This window comes from Micromys minutus (assembly GCF_963924665.1).
Source record: "Micromys minutus genome assembly, chromosome: 29".
NCBI lineage: Eukaryota > Metazoa > Chordata > Mammalia > Rodentia > Muridae > Micromys > Micromys minutus.
The window spans coordinates 24,983,859-25,005,192 of NC_137964.1; the positions used below are offsets into that span (position 1 = coordinate 24,983,859).

Genomic DNA, 21,334 nt, shown 5'->3' on the forward strand with positions numbered 1-21,334 from the left:
TTCCTGTCCTTTGTCACTCTAAGTCACTGCCCATCCTGCCTAAAGTAAGTTTTCTGACTTATTCCCCCAAGGCAGGGTCTTTGAACTACGCCTTAATTAACCCACCAGCCTGACTGGTTTACCAAAATAACCTCAGACTTGCTGTGTGGCCACAGATGATGTTAATCACCTGACCGACCAGCCTCCTCCTCCTCCCCAGGGCTGGGATCACAAGCAAGACTTTGTGTGTGCTGGGAGAATGCACACTACCCAAACACTACAACAGCCATACCCTGGCACCCTAATACAAGCTTTCTAGTAGCTCTCCTTGCCTCCTTCCTCTGGAGGCTGGAGTCACAGAGCCAGAACCACACCTAAATATATCCCGAACAGAGGCACAGGTGTGGCAGACAAATCTCTGAATACACATTACCATATCTCTTCCATCCTCCAGTTCAAAAAGTGTCGCTTCGGCCCTGTTGTCCCCAGAGATGACTAGAGCATCTACCATCTCCAGTGTTAGCCAAGCAGCTAGGGATAGACCAGATACTGCTAAGAATGAAGTGATTCAAGAAAGACCACAAGACCTTGGGGTATCTGAGCAAGTGTGTGAAGCAAAGTGACAGGCAGAGAGAACAGCCAAGCTCTGTGCTTAAGTAGGAGCCGCGCAATGAAGATCAGGACAGCATACTGGGGGATAGAGTGCTGTTCATCAAGGGAAGCTGGGGAATGTCCCGCAAAGCTCAGGAGCAACACCTGTGGGTGTAGGATTAAATGGGTGCCTATGGTTTTTAGTGTGATTCTTGCTGCGGCTTAGGTGAAAGACCTAGAGGGGCGGGAAGGGACTGAGGCTCCTAGAAACCTCTTAATCAGCAAAGCCGAGCAGCTGCTCGCGGGGATGCTGTGACCGCAGAGTTGTAACTACTCGTTGGCTTGAGAAGTCCGCTGCCATCCAGCCACTCAATGGGGGAGGGGGGCTCTGGTTTGTCCCACGCCGACGCACCCAACACCCGCCCAAAGTCCCGGAAAAGCCCAATTCCCTGCCCGAATCACCGTCCCGCGGGACCCAGTCCTCCCTCCGCGCCCTCGCCTTCGGGGTGTCGGCAACCTAGGGCTCTGAGGAAAGGGCTCCCGGTAGCTCCACTCTTTCAACCCTAATCTAGAGGGCTGCGGTTGCCGGAGCCCACAGCGCGGTGCGTCCGGGCAACCGCCGAGACCAGACCTGCGACGGAGGGGCAACAGAAAGCTCTCCAGCAGAGGCACCGGCAGAATGCGGTTCCCGTCCTTGCCGGCAACGGGATCCAGGCGCCGCGGGCCGCGCGACCTCGTCCCCCCTCCCCGCCCCCAAGACCTACCTAAGCTCCCCTGGGGATCACGCACCTGCACAAGCTGCGCGGCTACTCACAGCGGAAGGAACCACGCTGGACGGGGCTTCAGGGACAGGACCCCAGGAGAAGGCGGAGCTCCAGGGAGGGCGGGGCAATGAGTGAGGGCGGAGCTCCAAATGGAGCAACGGCGAGGCTGTTCGAGGACCAACTTCAGGGAGGAGGGGCGGTGTTTCACGATGGGGGCGGAGCCACAGACTGGGTCCCACCTTGCTGTGGGTCCGGGGACGCACTTGAGGGTTGGTGGCAACTGTAACGCTCCTTCCCACAACGGTTGGGTTGCCAGCGCCGCACCCCTTCCCCCGGCCAGCGGCCACACAGACTCAAGCTCTGGCTGCAGAGCAGCCTTTATTCTACGTGCTAGTCAATCAAGCTAAGGAACGCTTCCTCCACTGAGCGGTACTGGTGCAGCTGGATCTGGACCTCCACCGACAGGGTTTCTGGCTGGTACCCGCTTTCCATGGTTGGAGCCGCCGTTTTTGATTTATCTGAGAAAATATAAGTTCGAGCAGATGAGTTCTAAGGGCAAATGGGCTGCAGGTCTCTCGGACCCTGGACGTACTCCTCCCTCATCCCGGAATTCAAGCCCAGTTCTCCGACCTAGAGGAACTCGGCTTCCGAAAGAGATCCAGCCCTAGTATGTTAACTGTAATCAAGAATGCGTTGACTCAATAAGCCCCAACTGTTTGAGTTGCAAAAGAATAAGGCCCAACTGTTTTGAGTTGCGAAAGAAATTAGCTGCTTTTGAGATGACAACAGTTGGGACATGGAACCTGAAGAGGTCACCTCCTGTAGCCAGGCAGGACCTCCAATGGACAAATAAGGACATCAGCCCACCCACGAACCTTTTGACCCAAAACTTGTTCTTTCTAAAAGAAATGCAAGAACAAAGATGGAGCAGAGACCAAACAAAGAAAATAACCAACAACTATCCCAACTTGAGACCAATCCTATGGGCAAGCACCAATTCCTGACATCATTAATAATACTCTTGTTATGTTTGCAGACAGGAAGGAGCCTAGCATAACTGTCCTCTAAGAGGCTTTACCCAGCAGTTGACAGCCAAACATTGGCTGGAGGTCAGGGACCCCTTGAAAGAGTTGGGGGAAGGATTGAGGGTTCTGAAGGGGAGAGGAACTCCACAGGAAGACCAACAGAGCCAACTAACCTGGACCCCTAGGAGTTGAGTCTGAGCCACCAACCAAAAAGCATAGCGGGCACATATACATAGCAGACACACAGCTCAGTCTCCATGTGGGACCCCAACAACTGTGGCAGAGGCTTTCCCCTAAAGCTGTGGCCTGACTGGTATCCATTCCCCAACAGGGCTCCCTCTAATCCTGTAAAGATTTGACCACCAGAGTGGGGGTTACCTAGGGGAAGTGGCTCTCTCAGAGGGGAGGGGCTGGAGGGGAGTAGCATTTGGGATGGAGAGAGATGGCAGGGGAGGTCAGCTGCCTTTTGTCACTAACCCTGAGGAGCCAAGTTCAATCCCCAGAACCCACTTGTCCCTCTGACCTCCCTGTTCGAGCCACAGCCCACATGTACCCCCCCCCCACACACAATAATGTAAAAAGAAAAAACCACTGAGACTGTAACTCAATTCTTGGAGGACTTTGGTCTGCAGCTCAACATAAAAGGGAAGCTGTGAATATTTTGCAAGGTTTTGTTTGTTTTTTTTGGTGGTAGTCTGTTTTTTGACACAGGGTCTCTGAAGCTGTTCTGGAATTCACTATGTAGCCCAGGCTGACCCTTCTACTCTTACCTCCGGCCCCAAGATTGTTTCCTAATAAGGAAGAAATCCTGAAGCCAGGTGTGATGGTGCACATCTGGAGTTAGAATGTGGAGGTAGTAAGATCTGGGGTTTAAGGCCATCCTCAGTTACATAGCAAGTTCAAGGCCAGCCTAAGCTACATGAAACCAAGTCTAAAAAGAGAGAAGACAGGCTGGTGAGACAGCTCAGCAGGTAAAGGTGCTCACTGCCAAGCCTTATAACCCAAGTTCAACCCCTTTCCCTCCACAGTGGAAAGGAAAGTGGACTCCTGCAAGTTTTCCTCTGACCCCTATACGGGCACTAAACACAGTATATAAACTTATGCACATTAGTTCAAAGAGAAAACAAAAACTTAGCACCTACTAACTTTGTTGGAATATCCAAGAATATTCACAAACCCTACCTGAAACCCCTTAAAATACTCCCCTTGGAGCTGGAGCTCTGGCTCAGGGATGGAACACTTGCCCACCACCATATTCCTGGGATGATCCTTAGCAACCTTGAAAAAGAAACTCCCCTCCTTTTCAGCTTCGCATGAGCACAAGGCTGGATTTTTCCTGTGTACTTCAACCGCAGCAATACAACCCCAGTTAAGACTGTCGCTGCGACCATCCTCAATTAAGCAACATTAAGAGATGAAATGTTTTCAAAAATCTTACAAACTACCACACAGTCAGGTGTCACAAGACACGCCCATATAGCCCACTGTGTCGTGTCTTCTGTCTTTTTGTTTGTTTGGGGACAGGGTCCTGTCACTGGTGTGAGACTCAGTGAGAAGGCTAAGCTGACTGGCCACTGAGCCGATATGAAGGCCTGCTTCTGCCTCATCACTGGGGGTTACAAGAGCAGCCACCTCTTAGGTGATTTGTTTTGTTGTTCTGTTCTAAGGTGTTATTTGTTTGCTAGGGATGGTTTTGTTTTCTTGTTTGTTAAGACAGCTTCATGTAGCCAAGGCTACTCTTCAACTCATGTAGCTAAGGATGACCTTAAACTCCCAATCCTCTAGCCTCCACCCCCCAGGCTTGTGCCATGCCTGGCTTGACATTCTCCTATTAAAGGTGCTGAATGCTATAAATTAACCTCTAAATACTTTAATGGCACCCCGCTAGTTGTGAGTTCAAGGCTAGCCTGGTCTACAAAGTGAGTTCCAGGCTGATAAGAGACCCTGACTCAAAAATAACAACAATCCCCCCACACACACACCAATATAACACACCAGAAACTGAGGCAGGAGGAGTTCTGAGTTCCAGGCCAGTATGAACTACGTGAAAGAAGAGAGAGAGAGAGAGAGAGAGAGAGAGAGAGAGAGAGAGAGAGAAGGAAGAAAAGAGAAAGAAAGAAAGAAAGAAAGAAGAGAGAAAGAAAGAGGAAGGAGGGAAGGAAGGAAGAAGCTGGGTGAGAAGGGTAAAGGAAAAAGATAAGACTTACCTAGCAGAAAAATGCAGATGTTCACAGAATAAGTCTTCCTGCTTCAGCCCATCCCAGCTCCCACTCCAACACCTTCCCCAGAACATCACAACCTATAGCTGTGCTGGGAGCTATAGAGAAGATTCTGGACTTGCTTCTGTGCCGGACAGAAGGGACTCTCAGTCCTTTTATCCCTGGGGCACTATATCCGGGCTGGCCCCTTGGCAGGGTCTCTGTCCCCGTCCTGCCCTCAGTGTCTGCTGGTGGGTCTTACCTTTTTTCTTGACCTTCTTTGAATCCTGAAAAAAAGAACCGCAGAACCAGGTGTTTGCCGGAGCAGATGCCGACCCTGAGGCTGACACTGGGGAGCACCCAGCCCTCCCAGAGCCGTGATTTCATCCCAGAACTGGGGCAGAAGGGCTCCTGATGAGGAGAATGGCTGAGGAGGAGATGTCACCACATCAGTGACCATCAAAGTCCCCAGCAGCTCTGCCACACAAGCAGGGCCCCTCCAGAGCTACCACTCCCAGCCACACCTCATCTCTGCCTGGCCCAACAAGATTTCCATAAGAGGGGAGGAAGAGACAATAGGGCAAGACCTAGGACCCCTTAATACCCTGGTGTGTGTGAGCCTGTCAGACTCCAGGGTGCGGACCACTCCAAAATGACATACAGTGGACACCACTGGCTCCCCTGCCAGCAAGGGCTCCAGGTACACCAGTCCACTGCCCAGTACGGTCAGCACAGGTGGGTCCTGGCGCAGATCCTTGGGTGGCTCTTTTTTCTTCTTGAGGCCTTTGTCCTGTGGGCAAGGCCAGGAACACAGACTTGAGCAGGACTGGGCCACACTCCCCTTCCTACCCTAAGGTGGCCCACACAGGTCTTGCCGTCGTCACCTTGACAGCCTCTTCTTTCTTTTTCTTGTCTCCTTTCCCCTTCTTGGCAAGCAAGGGACTCTCAACAGGAGTTGGCACCACAGGCCAAGAGAGGATCTAGACAAGATCCAGCCTCAGCTGAGCAGAGGCGGCTGGCAACTGGGGCCCCGCCATCTTGTCCTTTCTGGAAAGGCTCAGAGAGGCAGGGATGTGACAACATGATGGGGAAAAGGGACATTGGAGGGGATGTGGACACAGAATCCTCCAACCAGTGGGAGAGCAGAGCCCCGAGCCCTGCTCACTTTCTCCTCTACGATGCTCACAGTGGTCCCTGCCAGCAGGAAGGCCTTCACCTTTATCAGCTCCTTCAGGGTGTGCTTCATCTCATAGGTGCAAGGGATAACATCTGTCCAGGGCTTGTGCGCGGTGCTGAAGAGGACCGTCCTTGGGAGTGAGAGACGTGCGGCTTAGTGCCAGTGGCTGTGCTGACAACTCGGGGCAAGGCTGCCAGGGGACACCCCAGAAGAAAGCAGGCACCCACAAATGGTGAGGTGTGGGGCACTGGACCGTGTCACCAGACAGAAGGACTGCTGAGCTGGTAAGTACCAAAGTTCAGAACCCCAACACAATTCATAATGGAGAACGGCAGGAGTTCGAAGTGGCTTCTGACCAGATTCCTGTCCTGGAGTACATGACAACCACAGCCTACTAAGAGGACCGTGACAACTGGTCATGTAGCATGGAGCCTAGAGCTCTCTGTGCTAATGAGGTATCTAGGGGCCCCAAGGGTAGCCAATGAACATCCCTCCCTAGGCATCCCTTCCCAAAAAAAAAGGTATTTAATCTCTGGTTCACCCTGAATAGGTCGTATGCATCCCCACCTGCCATGGATAAAGAGTTTGGGCAAACAAGGACTGTCTCCTTCATCAAGAACCTCCTCAGGGGAGGCCTTCGGCCGTACAGAGCCATGCCTAAGACTCCTGCAGAAGGCCCTTCCACACTCCCGGCACTCACCTGAGCTAAGCCGTATTCCCCCAAAACCCCACGATCATTGTAGGTAGACCTGAGGCCGTTCCCAACTCCTCAAGGTCAGTGGTCTTCGGATTCACAGGAAGATGGGGGCCTCTGTTCTTAACGCCTCAAGGTTCCCAGCAGTGTCTGGGTGCTCAAGAATCTGGCAACCACTGTCACCATCCCAACCCCCAATGTTTCTCACCCAGAGAAACATGGGCTGGGTCGCTTATCTTAGACTGTGTTCTGCCTCCCCTGAGCTCATGCTGGTGTCCCACAAGCCTAGCTTGGTGAGGTGACAAGACTGGAAAAATACAGAATCACAGTGAGGGACCAAGATCTGGGTGGGGCAAAGGAACCAAAAGGCCAGAAAGGAACACAGGCAAAGAAGAGACAAACACTGAACAGATACTTCCTTCTGGGCATGCTCAGTGTGAAACATCTGCTGCCCACCGGCCAGAACCCATCGATATTTTGTTTGGTTTTGCTTTTGAAAGAAAGTTTCACTGCATAATCCTGGCTGATCTGGAACCCACTAAATAGCCAAACTCATCAGTGGTCTTGACATGAGATAGCCCCCCTGCTACCTCTTCCTAAACTCTGGAACTGAAGGTCTGTACAACCATGCTCCACTCTGAAGTTTAAAAACAAAATCAGCAAAGCACAAGTTACTACAACGCGATGCTTTCAGTTGCATCTAAAATTCTCTTGGGATGTGTGATGGATGGGGGCGTGACAATCGGTGTGGTACATGACCATGTGTAGAAAAGCAAGAATTCCAGACAACACCCAATACAAGTGCTGACGGAGACTCTTGACGGGTGTTCATAAGCCGGGGTTCTCAGCAGCGTCATTCATGGTGGCCAATGGGTAGAAGCCAGCCATTCGTCCACGGCTGAGCAGGTGGATGAGCAAAACGAAGTGTCTCCACCAATGGAGGACCACACAGAAGAACATTGTGACTATCGAAAACGCATCACGCTCAGAGACATGAGCCAGACACGGAAAGGCAAATGCTGTGACTTCGTACAAAAGCCATGTCTGGTCAGATCTATAGAGAAGAGGAGAGGGGAGGTGGATGCCAGACAGCAGGGCAAGCGGTGTTAAGCACAAGACTTGTGATTTGAGGCGATGGTGAAGGAGCTCAGTCTCTCAGTGGTCAACCTGACTCAGCCCCAGCAAACTATGTGTAGTAAGACTGACAATATCCCGGAAGGGTTAAGGAGAGTCGCAATCTTGTCAGGGATAGTGACTTCAGATCCCAGCCAAACTTGCAAGTAGACTTTTGCTAAGGGTAAACCTCTGTCAACTTTAGTCTGTACATGTGACTCAGTGAGTAGCAGGGAATAAAAATAGACATTAACATAAAAAGTGACTCAGAGAGCTGGGCATGTGGCTCAGGTGGTGAGTGAGTCCCTATATACACAAAGCCCGAAGCCCACCAAGTCCACCACACGGAAACCGGATGTGACGGCACGTTCCAGCACTTGGGAGGTAGGAGGCAGAGGAAAAGGAGGAATTCAAGACCAGTCACAGCTACACAGTAAGTTCAAGGCCAACTTGGGCTACATGAGACCCTATCTTAAAAGAGAGAGACAGAGAGAGAATGAATGAATTAAATTTTAAAAATCTGAGGCAAAAATGGACAGACCTGGAAGGAGAAATGGATAATTCAGCAAAGATGACTTTGTGGGTAGAGGATCCTTGCCACTAGGCTTACCTACCCAAGCTCTATCTTTGGGACAGTAGACAAAGAGAACCGAGCCCTGAAAGGTGTCTTCTGACCTCCATGTGAGCCTTATTACTGAGGTAATATAGTAGTAACTCCCCAAATACAATGTCCATTCTTTTGTTAAAAGATTTGTTTTTTTATAATGATGCGTGTCTGCATGGAGTGAGGTGCAGATGTCAGGAGACATCAAATCCACTAGTGTTGGAGTCACAGGAGTGTGTGAGGGGTTCAGTGTGGGTCCTGGAAATTAAACCCTGCCCCCCTGTAAGCGTAGCGCGCGTACACACACACACACACACACACACACACACACTTTTGAAGAAACAGTTGAGGACTGGAGAGAAGACTCAGCGGGTAAAATGTTCACCAAGCAAACCTGACAACTTCAGTTCAATCCCAGGAACTCGTGGAGAGGCAGAAGAGAGAACTGACTCCACAAACTTGCCCTCTGATGTGACCTACATATCCACTTAATGTAATTTTAAAAGGACACTAATGCCAGGCAGTGGTGGCACACACCTTTAATCCCAGCACTGGGGAGGCAGAAGCAGGCAGATCTCTGAGTTCGAGCTCAGCCTGGTCTACAGAGTGAGTTCCAGGACACTCAGGGCTACACAAAAAAACCCTCTGTCAAATATATCTATGATAAATAGATAGACAGACAGACAGACAGACAGACAGACAGATAGATAGATAGATAGACAGACAGACAGACATATAGATAAGAAAAATAAGACACTAGTAAGAGAGACAAAGACAGCCATGAGAAAAGCTACTGTACATGTGTCACTGAGAAAAATCACTTATAGAAAAGGAAATTTCACAAACCAGTGGGACAACATTGAAAACAGGTAAGAGAAACAAAGAATAGTCCAAATATGACATCTAAGGGCCGGGTGTGGTGGTGTGCACCTTTAATCCCAGCACCCAGAAGGTACATGAACATGTGAGGCCCAAAGTTAACATGAGGCATCTTCCCTGGCCTTTCTCCACCTTGCATTATCTTGAGGCCGTTTTCTTACTGAAACTGGGGCTTGCTGTCTTATCTAGTCTGCCTCCCACATGCCGGGGTTACAGGCCAGGCCCACCCGGCCCTCACTGGTTCTGTGGATGTAAACTCTGGTTCTCATGCCTGTGGAATAAGCACTTTACCTGCTGAGCCATCACTACAACCCAAGAGCTTTGATTTGAAAGGTCCCTAGCTGTCCCTGACAGGGTCAGAGTTCACTGGGTCTAAACTCTAGGAGGTGTCAGGCCCACGGGACCAGATTCCATTGGAAACAGAACCACTGGGCTCAGGCAAGCTTCTCCAGCAGACATCATTTCATAAGAAGTATAAAATTATGTAAAATTACAAGATACCGTGTATCCAAACACAAAGAGAGAAGAGGGCTGGGGGAGGGGTGGGCTCTAATTGTCTATTAGTATGATGTCATTGCCTCGGCCTCTAGAACTGAAAACACAACGAAACAAAAGACCCACTGCCTTGAGCCTAGCACAGCTTGCCGTACTTCATAAGAACACATCCCAGACTGCCAAGCTGGAAGGGGAGATGAAGAGATGACTCAGAGCTTCTTTTTAAAGAAAAGCTGTTGCCCTCTGTTGACAAGAAAGTCAACGTTTCAGAGAATTGTGGTTCTCCAGGCATTTGGGGCTCCAGAAAAGAAAGGTCTGTAGCTAAGTTCACACCTACCTCTAGCACACAGCCCATAGGCTAGTTTAAAAAAAAAAAAAGGACCTTGGTTCTTTGTGGTTCGACAGAGTGATCAATGGAGGCCCTGGCTTGCAGCAACCTCAGATTCTCCAGCCACCTCCTACCCTTACCCTGGGGACGGACAAAGCCGTACGTCTATCCGGGGTCGCAGCTTTGCCAGCTCCTCTGAAGAGTCGATCGACTGTGGCAGCGGGGCGGAGTGGGTGGAGATGCTTGTCTCAGATCCATCCACCTCTGTTATCCCAGATTCTCCAGAGTCCTCGGCCATCTGATTCATCTCATTGGCTATAAACTGGGACAGCTCTTGGGACATCCCCTCAGTCGAGTCTGGACGAAAACTCTGACGGCCACTCTGGCGGCTGTGGCGGTGGTGGCCCTGGCTGTGGGGCTCTGAAGGATCCAACAGACCCTCCTGTTGCTCCTCCTCATCCGTGCCAGAGAAAGGCTTGTCCGTCTGTCAGCAGAGACGGAACGCGGGTTAGGCTGTTATCCTACTGAGTGTGGGCTGACGCGGCAAGGGTCTGGATACTCTCTTAGGAATCTGTGGTGCTGAAGATGGGAAACTCAAGGTCTTATGCATGCCAGGTGGGTGTTTGAGCTCAAAGCCTCATCCCACGAAATGAAAAAGCACAACCAGAGGCCCAGGCTTAGGATGAAGGAGGCAGAAGCAAAGGCCATCTATCTGGACAGAGAACACACTCTGACGTGGTGTCCTTGGGTTGACCCGAGATGCAGACACTGGGCAGAAGACATGCGAAAATTGTCCAGCGGGGCCAGGAACGGAGCTGGCTGGAGTATAACGTTCTGTGCTGCTTCTCGGTCAGGGACAGCTGGGACAGGGACAGGAAGCGGGCATGGCTGAGACTCGCCCTGCTTGCGGAGAGGGATGTCAGGCATTCCCTGCATGGGGTGGGGTATGGTTCTAAGAAGCTGCTCTGTGTGCACACACAAGCCCACAGACTCGTGTGAGGTCCACCCTGCTCCCAGGTCTGGAGGTCATACCTCGTTGAGAACACTGTCAGCATGCACCTCCTCTAACCCACTCTCGTACACTTCCTGCTCCTCGTCTTCCACAAAGTCGTAGGTCACATAATAGCTGTAGCTGATAAAAGGGCCATCGGGTCCTGGCTCCGGGTCCAAGACAGAGCTGTCCATAACTCCCCTGATATTCCCAATGGTCACCACAAACTGGGCCTCACGTGCCAACAGGTCTGCAAGGAGTAACGACAGGACTGAGCAGCTGGGCTGGAAGAAGGTATTGGTCACTGGACACCCAAGCCCAACCCTAGTGTTAGAGTCAAGGTCTGTCGGAGCGACTGACGGGTTAAGCCACTGGATGCTGTGAAGCCTTGTTTTACTATCTGCAAACGGGGGTGTGGAGAGGTGTAATGCAGAGAGACAGAGAGAGGGAGGAGGGAGGAAAGGAGGGAGGGAGGGAGAGTATGAGTTCTGAGAGAGGGACTGGTCCCCGTGGTTGTAGCCACTGCCAGACCAGCATTGTGACTCAGACCTTTGAAGGGTTCTGATGCACTTTATACCAGAAGCCACTAGGGGGTGATCTCAAGCCACTATAGAAATGAGATCCACAAAGAACAGAATGTCCCAAATCTCTACCACAGGACGGGGGGGGGGGGGGGGGGGGGGGGGGGGGGGGGGGGGGAGTGGGGGAGGTGTCCTACACAGAAAAAGTCCAAACTAAACTAAGGTAGTTTAGTGTACCTGACCAAGGTCAGGGCCAGTGGGAAGCTCCTGGCTAGTTTATGGGAGGTGGGCAAAGTCGAAGCTGGCACGTGTGACCGAACCTACCACCATGAACGTTGAGTCCCCGGAACTGGTGCTTCTCGCTGGGAGACACGGTGATGTCGTCCAGCACGCAAAGGCGTGTCAGGCTGTCAATGGTAAAGCCACGGTAGTAAGGCACCAGGGCCAGTGGGTTCCCCTGTAGCACAAGGAGCCTCAGGTTCTTTAAGGTGCTGAGACCCAGTATCATGTTCTGCAGGTCAGTCAAGTCGTTGAAGCCCAGGTCCAGGGAGACGAGTTGGGGCCTGGGAGGTTGGCCAAAACGCTGGGTAAGAAGGTCAGTGAGCGGAGGGACAGCACGCTGGCCACATACCTTTTCTGTCCCATACCCAGATTTGCTCTTGAGCCGGCTTCTCCTTTCTCCCCAGAGCACAGCCTGTGTTCATGGACTCTAACAGCCCTTCCACCTCACGGCCATTGTACCTCCCCCTCTTGGTTTAGCTATCAGCCTGGCACTGGGCCTCTAGAACATCCACCCCTGACATACATGCTAGAAGCCACTGTGGGAGCATATGTAAGGGAGTGAGGTGGGGTAAGCCAGGCTGTGGCATCCAGAGATATTGAGCTGGAAGTCTTTCTTCAGAGCCATGATGGCCAGGGCCACAGGGAGCTTGTCGGCTCATTTTGGAGACCAGTGGTTATCAACCTGTGGGCTGAGACCCTTTTGGAGTCTAGCAAAGCTTTCACAGGGGTCATGGATCAGATATCCTACATAGCAGACACTTATATTACAATTCACAAAATATAGTCATGGGCCTTATGGTTGGGGGCCACCACAACGTGAAGAACCATTTTAAAGGGTCACAGCATTAGTAGGTTGCAAACCACTGCTCCAGATATATGGGAGAAGAAAGAATATGCTAGTAAAAACAAATGAGACTCGATGGCAAAGATGAAGCCCCGGCCTCTAGAGACCAAGACGTAGGAACAGGCAGAGCTCTGTCCGATGCTACCAACTACAGAGTAAGCTGACTCTAGCCCCAAGTACCAGGGAATCACATAGCCTGTCATGGTCACCCAGGGCTTTCCTCACTGAACCCAGCTTCCTCACTCTCTCTCCTCCCCAGCCCTCTTCCAATGGCCTGTTCCGAGATGATGGTTCCTGGCTAATTCCCAGGAAGGAGCCAGTGGAACAGTGCAGGGGAATCATCAGAGGTCCCGCCCAGTGTCATCTTATCTCAAGAGAACCAGGTTCCCAGGAAAGATTCTTCCTTTTAATTCTAAGGCAGTGACTGAGGTGTCGTTTCACACGGGCTTTTTGTAAGATCCAGATCTGGCCTGAGGCCCAAGGTTATGGTATGCGGACCAAAAGCCAGGTCCTGGCTATCAGTCAACCGCAGGAACCTAAATTGGCTGTTCCCGGAAGACCAAGTTGTGGTTTCCTGTACACCTGGTTTGCTGATAATGGATGGAGGGAATCCCAGGGAGACTAAGACTGCGCAGGTTGGCTGAGAACAGCGGAGAAAGAAGAGAGCCCGGAGGGCAGCTAGAGAAGGCCTTCTCTTTTCTGTGGCGCCCTGCCACAGGAATGTGGTTGGACCATCCTTGAGATGCTGGGGTTGGGGTGAGGGAGATTAATAAGCTACATGTGGAGTTTAAGGCAAGCCTTGGCTACATTAGATTCTGTCTTAAAAAGAAAGGGGAAGAGGGGAACCGGCAGTGGGAAGAGGCATTTTAAAACACCCGTGGGAACGCCCTCGGGTGTCAACATTCTGCAGCTTCTTCCAGAGGTGGCCCATCCCAGCCCTGTGATGGCCTTTTACAAATCTCTTCTCATATCAGATTTTTAAACTTTCTACTGTTAATCCACCAAGGAAAGAAGAACCTCTCGGGGTGGGGGAATGCTCAGCTACCATGGAGCACCCCAAGAGTCATCTCTGGGACAGTGGTTCTCAGCCTATAGCAAATTTGCCCCTCAAAAGACTTTGGGCTCCACCTGGACATGTTTTGATTACCACAGGGAAGGGCAGGGAGAGGTAGGAGCTCCTAGTGCCTAACAGCTGGAGGCCAGCATGCTGCTCAGTGTCCCTCAGATGGAAAGCATGACTCGAGGAAATGTCACCGAGCTAAGCTGACCCCTCACGAAGGACAGATCACACTCCACCCCCCATCCCCGCCAGTCCCTGGCATCCTTATCCTTCCTGGAGCTTCAGTGAGATACTGTGACTGAGGGTAAGACTTCCCCATAGAAGTTACAGGGGAAAAAAAGCAAAGTCGAGTCCTCCAGGGTCACGTACCCACACCCGTGGCTCCCTCCTCTCATCCAGGCTCCCAAGTTACCAGTTGTTGGAGGTGACATACAGGCTCTCCAAAGGGCCCAGCAGTTTGTTGTGGCCTAGCCCCAGGTGCTTCAGGTTTGGGGGTGGGGGCGAGCACAGACACTTCATGCTGGTGATCAGATTGCCGTACAGTTCCAGCACCTGAGAAAGACAGCATTGCCCTTGAATGGAGGGCACAAGCTCCTCCTCCCGCCCTTAGAAACACAGAAAGGGAGTTTAAGACGCCAGCGTCCACCTTTCTATGGCAACGTGCTCTTAAATAACACAGTAAGAGGCAGGGACGTGTCTCCGTTGGTAGAGAGCTTGCCTAGCATTCACGGTACCCCGGGCACCATCTCCAGCACTTACTGCCAGTGTGGAGGAATGCTCCTGCGCTCCTGGGATCCCTGTGAGAGGTGGGGTGCAAAGGGTTTGAGAGCATCTTTGACTGCATAGTGAGTCTGAAACCAAGCTGGATGCGTGAAACCCTGTCTTAAAAAGAAAAAAGAAAGAAAGAAAGAAAAGAAAGGAAAGAATGTGTGGGGGTGGGGCTAGGAGTGGAGGACAGGAGGCTGATAAAGGCACTTCACCGGGCTGCAGGAGCTGGATGATCTGGGTTCGATTCCCAAATCTCAAGGTGGAAGGAGAGAACCAACTCCCAACGAAGCTGTTCTCCGATCCACATGCGAACCATGGCACATGTGCCCTGCCCACACATACGCAAAAGGATAAAATTTAAAGTAAAAAACATCCTAGGAAGGAAGAGTCGGAGAGGTGGCATGTACCTATAGCCCACTAGGGTTCAGGATCCTGAAACAGAAGGCTCTCAAGTTCCTGGCTAGCTTGGGCTACTTGGTAAAGTTCCAAGTCAACCTAGACTACACACAACACCTTGGGGTGTGAGTGGGACAGGAAGAACACACAAAAGGGGAAGGTTCCTTACAGTTTGGAAGGGGAGGGTCATTTTTTGTTGTTGTTGTTGTTGGGTTTTCTTGAGACATGGTTTTTCTATGTAGCCCTGGCTGTCCTGGAATTAATTCCCCCTTTAGACCAGGCTAGCCTCCGTACAGGCAAGTGTGTGCATAGAGGCCAGAAGACAGGCTCAGCTTCCTTAGAATCTTTTTGCCTCTGTTTTTTTTAGCCAGTCTTCCACCGACTTGGAACTTACCATGTAGACAGCCTGGCTGGCCAACAATCCCCCTGCCTCTACCTCCCCAACACTGAGATAAAAAGCACACTCCACATCATCCAGCTGGTTTCTCGTGGAGAGCCAACTCAAGCCTTCATGCTCATGAGGCAATCAATCCCCTTACTGACTGAACCACCGCCCTAGCCCCTCAGCTCTTCTTCCCTCCCCCAATTTTACTGGATATTCTCTGTATTTACATTTCAAATGTTATACCCTTCTCCCCTCCACTCCTTCCTCCCCCTCAACTTGCTTCCATGAAGGTACTCCCTCTCCCAATCACCCTCACCTCCTCTTTCAACATGCTAACATGTATGCAGATTTGCCATTTTAAGTATGTAATTTCCAATGCTAACTATCATCCCCACCTCAGACAGATGTCTGAGAAGAAGAAAGGAATGAAAAAAGAAGGAAGAAGGGGAGGAAGGGAAGAAGAATGGGAGGAAGGAAGAAAGGGAGGAAGGAAGGGAGGGAGAAAGGAAGGAAGGAAAGAAGGAAGGAAGGTAGGAAGAAAGGGAGAAAGGGAAAAGGGGAGGAAGGAAAAAGGGAGGAAGGAAAAAGGGAGGAAGGAAGAAAGGGAGGAAGGAAGAAAGGGAGGAAGGAAGGAAAGAAGGGAGAAAGGAAGGGAGGGAGGGAGGGAGGAAAAAGGGAGGAAGGAAGAAAGGGAGGAAGGAAGAAAGGGAGGAAGGAAGGAAAGAAGGGAGGAAGGAAGGGAGGGAGGGAGGGAGGAAGGGAGGGAGGGAGGGAGGAAGGGAGGGAGGGAGGGAGGAAGGGAGGGAGGGAGGGAGGAAAAAGGAAGGTCACTAAGCAGTAGCCTCTGCTGTCCTTCCTAGCCCCCATGACCTCTACTAGCTTCTGTTTCTGTGGACTATCCACTTCTGCATATTTTATTAAGTGAAATTATATTTAAGTTCTGTCTCCCTTTTTAAAGTCTTTCTCTAGTGTGGTATTTTCTAGGTGACTATCATAATGCCCTTCCCTTTTATTTTTAAAAATTTTCCACTTTTTAACAGATTTACTTGTTTGTTTTATGTAAGTACATTGTCACTGCCTTAAGACACACCAGAGGAGGGTGTCAGGTCCCATTACAGATGGTTGTGAGCCACCACGTGGTTGCTGGGAATTGAACTCATGACCTCTGGAAGAGCAGCCAGTGCCCTTAAGCACTGAGCCATCTCCCCAGCCACCTTTCTATATTCCACTGTGCAGAGAAACCACACTTTGATCATCTGCTCACCAGGCCACAGCCAGTTTGTGGCTGTTGTGACAGGGAGGAGCTGCGAACACTGGTAAACAAGTGTCTGCTGTAGTCCTTTAGTTCTTGTGGACAAACACCGTGGGAAGAAGGGAACTGCTGAGTCCAAGGAGATTATGTAACTTTTGGGGGAACATGGTCTGTGTTTTAAAAGCCAGGGGCTGGGGCACACAGCCACCCATGCCAGAGCTGTGCAGGACAGGTTAGGGGCAGGACTAGGAATCTAAGACCCATGCAGAACATGTACCTTCAGTGTTGGGGGCAGATTGTTAGCATCAATTTCCTTGATTTTATTGGCACTCAGAACCAACTCCTCGAGCTTTAGAAACTTCAAGAGGTCTTTATCCACTAGACTCACCTGCAAGGAAAGGAAGGGAAACTGAGGACTCTGGCGAGCAGGAGTGGTCACACTCCAACCACATACAGGAAGCAGAGAGAACAAGGAAGTGAGATGAAGCCTCCAGGCCCACCCTCAGCGACAGACTTCCTCCAGCAAAGTTGCATAACCTCCCTAGAAGACTGAAGAACCTCAGGCATCAGGCCCGACAACCTCACACCGTCTCCCCTTCCATACCACCGCCCACACAGCCTTTCAACCCTGCCCTGACTCTAAAAGCAAGCTTTGGATCTCCAGGCCAGTGTCCTGTGTCCTCCCTGGTGTGGATCGTGAGACTCTCGGGAAAAGAAGAATCCTTTCTTCTCTCTACCACAGCGATGTGAGCCCAAGGAACTACTGCTGTTGGGGCAGTGGCCTTAGGGGTGACTCCATCTTGTTGTAAGCTGCCATGTAACTGTTCGTTAGGCCTGCAAGCCATCCTTGCATTCATCAACATGGGCTTTAGTGAGTCATTCCTAGGGCCTTGGTGCTTCCTGTTAAATTTTATGTCTGCCCAAGATAATCAGGTAACACTTGGCCTGCCTAGTCTTCCAGAATTACTCTAAGTCAGACAGAGCAGGGCCTGCCACTACCTCATCACCTTACCCATGAATCCCAGTTTTCCTGTGGCCTCAAGGACATCAGAAGCCTTTCCTGTCCTACAGTGACCAAGTCTGCTAGTTTGCCTAAGATTGGGGGTGTTTCCCCAGAACTCAGAGAGTCCCAGACAAAATGGTTTGAATGGGTCAAGGTGAAGGAAGGAAAGATTCAGGGAGGGTGAGTGTCCTGGCCATTTCTATGTCATATTAACCTGACGGCTTTTCAAAAACAGATCTGCTTGATGTCAGCTGGCCCTCCCCAGGCCCTCTCTTCACACTTTAAGGGAAAAAGAAACACTGTGAATTCTTTGAAAAGAGGGCCTAGAGTATGCAAGTAGCCAGCCTTATCTGATACAGAACTGACCTCCTCAGGGTGTGGAGAGGGGGAGAGAGGGAGGGAAGGAGGGAGGGAGAGAGAGAGAGGACAGTCATGGAGATTGGAGGTTCTCCTGCTGTCCCAGCATCAGTTTACATAACTGATCTCTTTCTTCCAGTGATTACACACGGCACTCACCCCCTTGTCCACCACCCGCAGGGACCGGAAGTAGGAATAGAAGAACGTGTCTTTGATCATCAGTGGGTTCTGGATGGCCAGTTCTCTCAGGAAGCGGTCCTCTGCACTGGAATCCTTCAGCATAGCCCACGGAGAGTGGTTGCTGCGCACCAGGCCCAGTAGCGCCTCCACAGTCTCCTCCTCGGGAACCACCGTCTCCTCCTCCCTGGGGATCAATTCCTTCCAGATTCGACATTTTTTAGGAAGAAATCGTGACTTGTTCTGCAGAGGTAGAGAGGGAAGCCTTCGTACATTTATTGTGTTGTGTCTGGGTGTGTGTAGACGTGTTCACCACAGCTAGTGCATGTAGAGATCTTTGAATTTGGGTTCTCTCAAGGAACAGAATTTATAGAATATGGAACCACACACACACACACACACACACACCAGGTTAAAGGGAATTTATTAGAATGTTTATCAGAATGGATTATAGGCTATGGTCCAGCTACTCCAACAATGGCTGTCTACCAATGGGAGGGCCAAGAATCCAGCGGTTCCATCTACAAGGCTGCATGTCTCAGCTCATCTTCAGCACATGCCAGAAGCCTGAGGAGGCGCCAATGCCAGGGAAGGAAAGGATGGACTGCCAGTGAGAGCAAGCAGGCAGAGAGAGCAAGCTTCCTTTTCCCATGTCCTTTAACTAGGCTGTCACCAGAAAGTGGCACCGGGCTGAAGGTGGACTGTGCCGCCTCCTAAGATCTGAATTAAAAGTGGGTCTTCTCCCTTCAGATGACATGTTTAAGAAGAAGAACAAACTCTCACAGATGTGCTCAGAGCTTGGATTGGAGTTAATTCCAGACGAAGTCGAGTTGACAACCAGGAACAGCCGTCACGGGCTCAGAGAACATTTTGCAGGAAGTGGCTTTCTCCTACTACCAAGTGTTTCCCAGGGATCAAATTCAGACCATTGGGCTTAGCAGGAAGAGCCTTTTCACACTGCGTGTGTGAGACGGGGTCTTAAGTGGATCAGGCTGGCTCTGAATTCACTGATTACCTTGAACCTCTTGATCGTCCCAAGCTCGGAGACTAGGAGCATGTAGCAATACACTAAATGTGATGAGCTCAAACCCTGGGTTTTGTGAATGCTAGAAAAGACTCGGCCAGTTGAACTACATATCTGGCATATGCTAATTACTTGTGGGGACGGAGTTTCAATGTGTGTGTGGCATAGGCTGGTCTTGAACTCTCAGCCTCCCAAGTGTCACTGACACATACCGAGACACGGGAGAATTCAAAGGCCAAGTTCCTGTTTTCACTTTCCTCTGGAGTTGGGAACTTTCAACATGCAAAACAAAATGCACTTCTGGGCTGGAGAGGTACTTAAGCAGTTCCTCCAGAGGCCCAAGTTCAGTTCCCAGCACCCAGTCAGGCAGCTCAAAAGCACCCAGTCAGGCAGCTCAAAAGCACCGCTCCAGAGGATCCAACACGTTTTTCTGGCCTGAGAGTTCCTGCCCTAACATGCGCGTCCCCAAACAGAGGCGTTCGATTCAAAGTAGTGGAGTCGATCTTTTAAAAATAAATAAAAAGGAGGCAATGGTTGGAAAACAGCTCTCAGATTTTATGGGGCTTCAACACCCAGCCACGTAGCTACACCTGACTCCCTAGATGTGTCCCTGACGCCATAAGCCCTAAAACAGTGCATCGCACAGAGTAGGCATTCAACCTACACCTGGAAGTGTTGCCCTGAAGTGTTGCACTCCTCTACAGGGGGAAGGCCAGTGTTGCTGTTTTACTTAGGGTAGAGGGGGACGCAGCTGACAGCCAAGACCCAGACTCTTGGAACACATTTGCAGTGGCCTCTAAATCTAATGCCACCTGCGCACCCTGCCAAGGACGATGGTTCCTCTGTGTACTGAGCAGGACGTGTGTATAAACTGGAGTAATGGGGAAAGGGACCGTCGTGCCCTGTTGGACCAGATGTTTTGCCCAGCTGTGCTGATTATGCCCTGTCTCCCCTCAGCCTGGAAGCAGGGCACAGCTGCAGGAGGAAAGGAGGCGGGGACAGAGGGGCAGAAGACCCTTCCCACAGGAGACCCCAGAATGGCGAAAGCTAGCCCTGTAGCCCCAGAACACGGGAAAACCATTTCTCCACACCTCGTGAGGAAACAGTTCAAAACTAAAGCTCTCCAAGACTCAGGCAAGCCTGACGTCTGGAGCTTGGCCAATCTACTCTAGGCTCACACGAGGGCAAAGGTCAGGCTGACATGCTGGGTCAGTCCATTCTGGGTGAGTTTCCCCGTGACAAGGTGGGCACTTGGTCCCTGCGTCCCTTCAGTGTTCTAGTCTTCACAGTTCACCTCAACCTTCAAATCAGCCAATGCCGAAATGACCACATCCAAACCTCCGTTTAGGCCTCAAACTTGTCTGTGAGCATCTACCCACCCGGTAGGCAGCGCAGCTCCCAGCTAGGTGCCATCTACTTTAGTACGTTCCCCGCAGCTATTCTGATCCAGTCTCCGCTTCACCCCTGCTGGATCCTTCCCTTCCTAGCCCCCATCCCCCATCGGGGCACGCACCCAGCTTCCGATGCCACACGGGAATTCGCGCAGACACAGTTTCCGCAGGTGCTCACACACAGCCGCACTCAAGGTCCCCGGTTCGCCCTCGGACTGCCTGTAGTCGCTAGAGCTGGACTTGCTAGTCTCCATGCTCTGTGAAGCTGGGTCGTTGCTAGGCAACCGCCAGACGCGTTACCCTGGGTGCCGTGTGCAGGTGCAAACCAACTTCCTCAGTATCAAAGACCCCAGCTAAGCTCCTGCCCGGCTGGCTGAGGTACCTTTCTCCAGCAAGTGGTGGACACCTCTTAGAATAATAATGGGATTATTTCCCTCCTCCTAACGATTGTTTGTAGAAAGTGCTGACAGTTGTTCCTGTTTGGCAGATCTAAAGAAAAATTAGCCCAATGTTAAACATTTTAAGACTCTAATTAGGGGCTCACCCAATCTTATCTTGCTATCTCCCCTGACACTCCTCCACACAGCAGGGGTCCCCACCTGTGGTCTGTGAAATTAATGGGAGTTTAACTTTATCTAGGAAATGAAACAAGATGTATATGATTTGTGTACCATAAAAGTCACTTACTCCAAGGGCACAAATCTGTGATTTTTTTTTTTTTTTTTTTTTTTTTTTTTTTTTTGGTGTATCCAGAGTGCAACTGTAATCTAATTTTTACCACTGTGATCTAATTACTTTTCCTCAACTTAAAAACCATAAAGTAAGCCAGGTGTAGGTGCACACACCTTTAATCCCAGCACTTAGAAGGTAGAGGTAGGCAGATCTCTGAGTTCGAGACCAGCCTGGACTACAGAGTGAGTTTCAGGACAGCCAGGACTATATGCAGAGAAACATCATCTATGGAAGAAAAACAAAAATCACAAAGCAAACACCACTGTACCATCCACTCAGCCAGTGGCATTGATGCACTTGATGC

At 50.8% G+C, this 21,334-nt stretch overlaps 1 protein-coding gene across 2 annotated transcripts; it reads right to left on the minus strand.

Annotated features, from left to right (window-relative positions):
- Positions 1-1,724: 1,724 nt before the first annotated feature.
- On the minus strand, positions 1,725-20,552 carry LRRC43 (leucine rich repeat containing 43; the record flags this gene model as incomplete). 2 transcript variants are annotated; one of them, XM_080941232.1, is made up of 11 exons in its annotated part: positions 1,725-1,883; positions 5,162-5,347; positions 5,442-5,537; positions 5,744-5,864; positions 9,988-10,331; positions 10,880-11,088; positions 11,684-11,922; positions 13,958-14,097; positions 16,624-16,734; positions 17,866-18,126; positions 20,421-20,552. In XM_080941232.1, the coding sequence occupies 11 exons, from the start codon at positions 20,550-20,552 to the stop codon at positions 1,725-1,727; spliced, it is 1,998 nt and encodes a 665-aa protein (XP_080797358.1). The 2 variants fall into 2 exon arrangements, with proteins under 2 accessions (XP_080797358.1, XP_080797357.1); XM_080941231.1 differs by having other exon boundaries at positions 5,723-5,864.
- Positions 20,553-21,334: the final 782 nt, after the last annotated feature.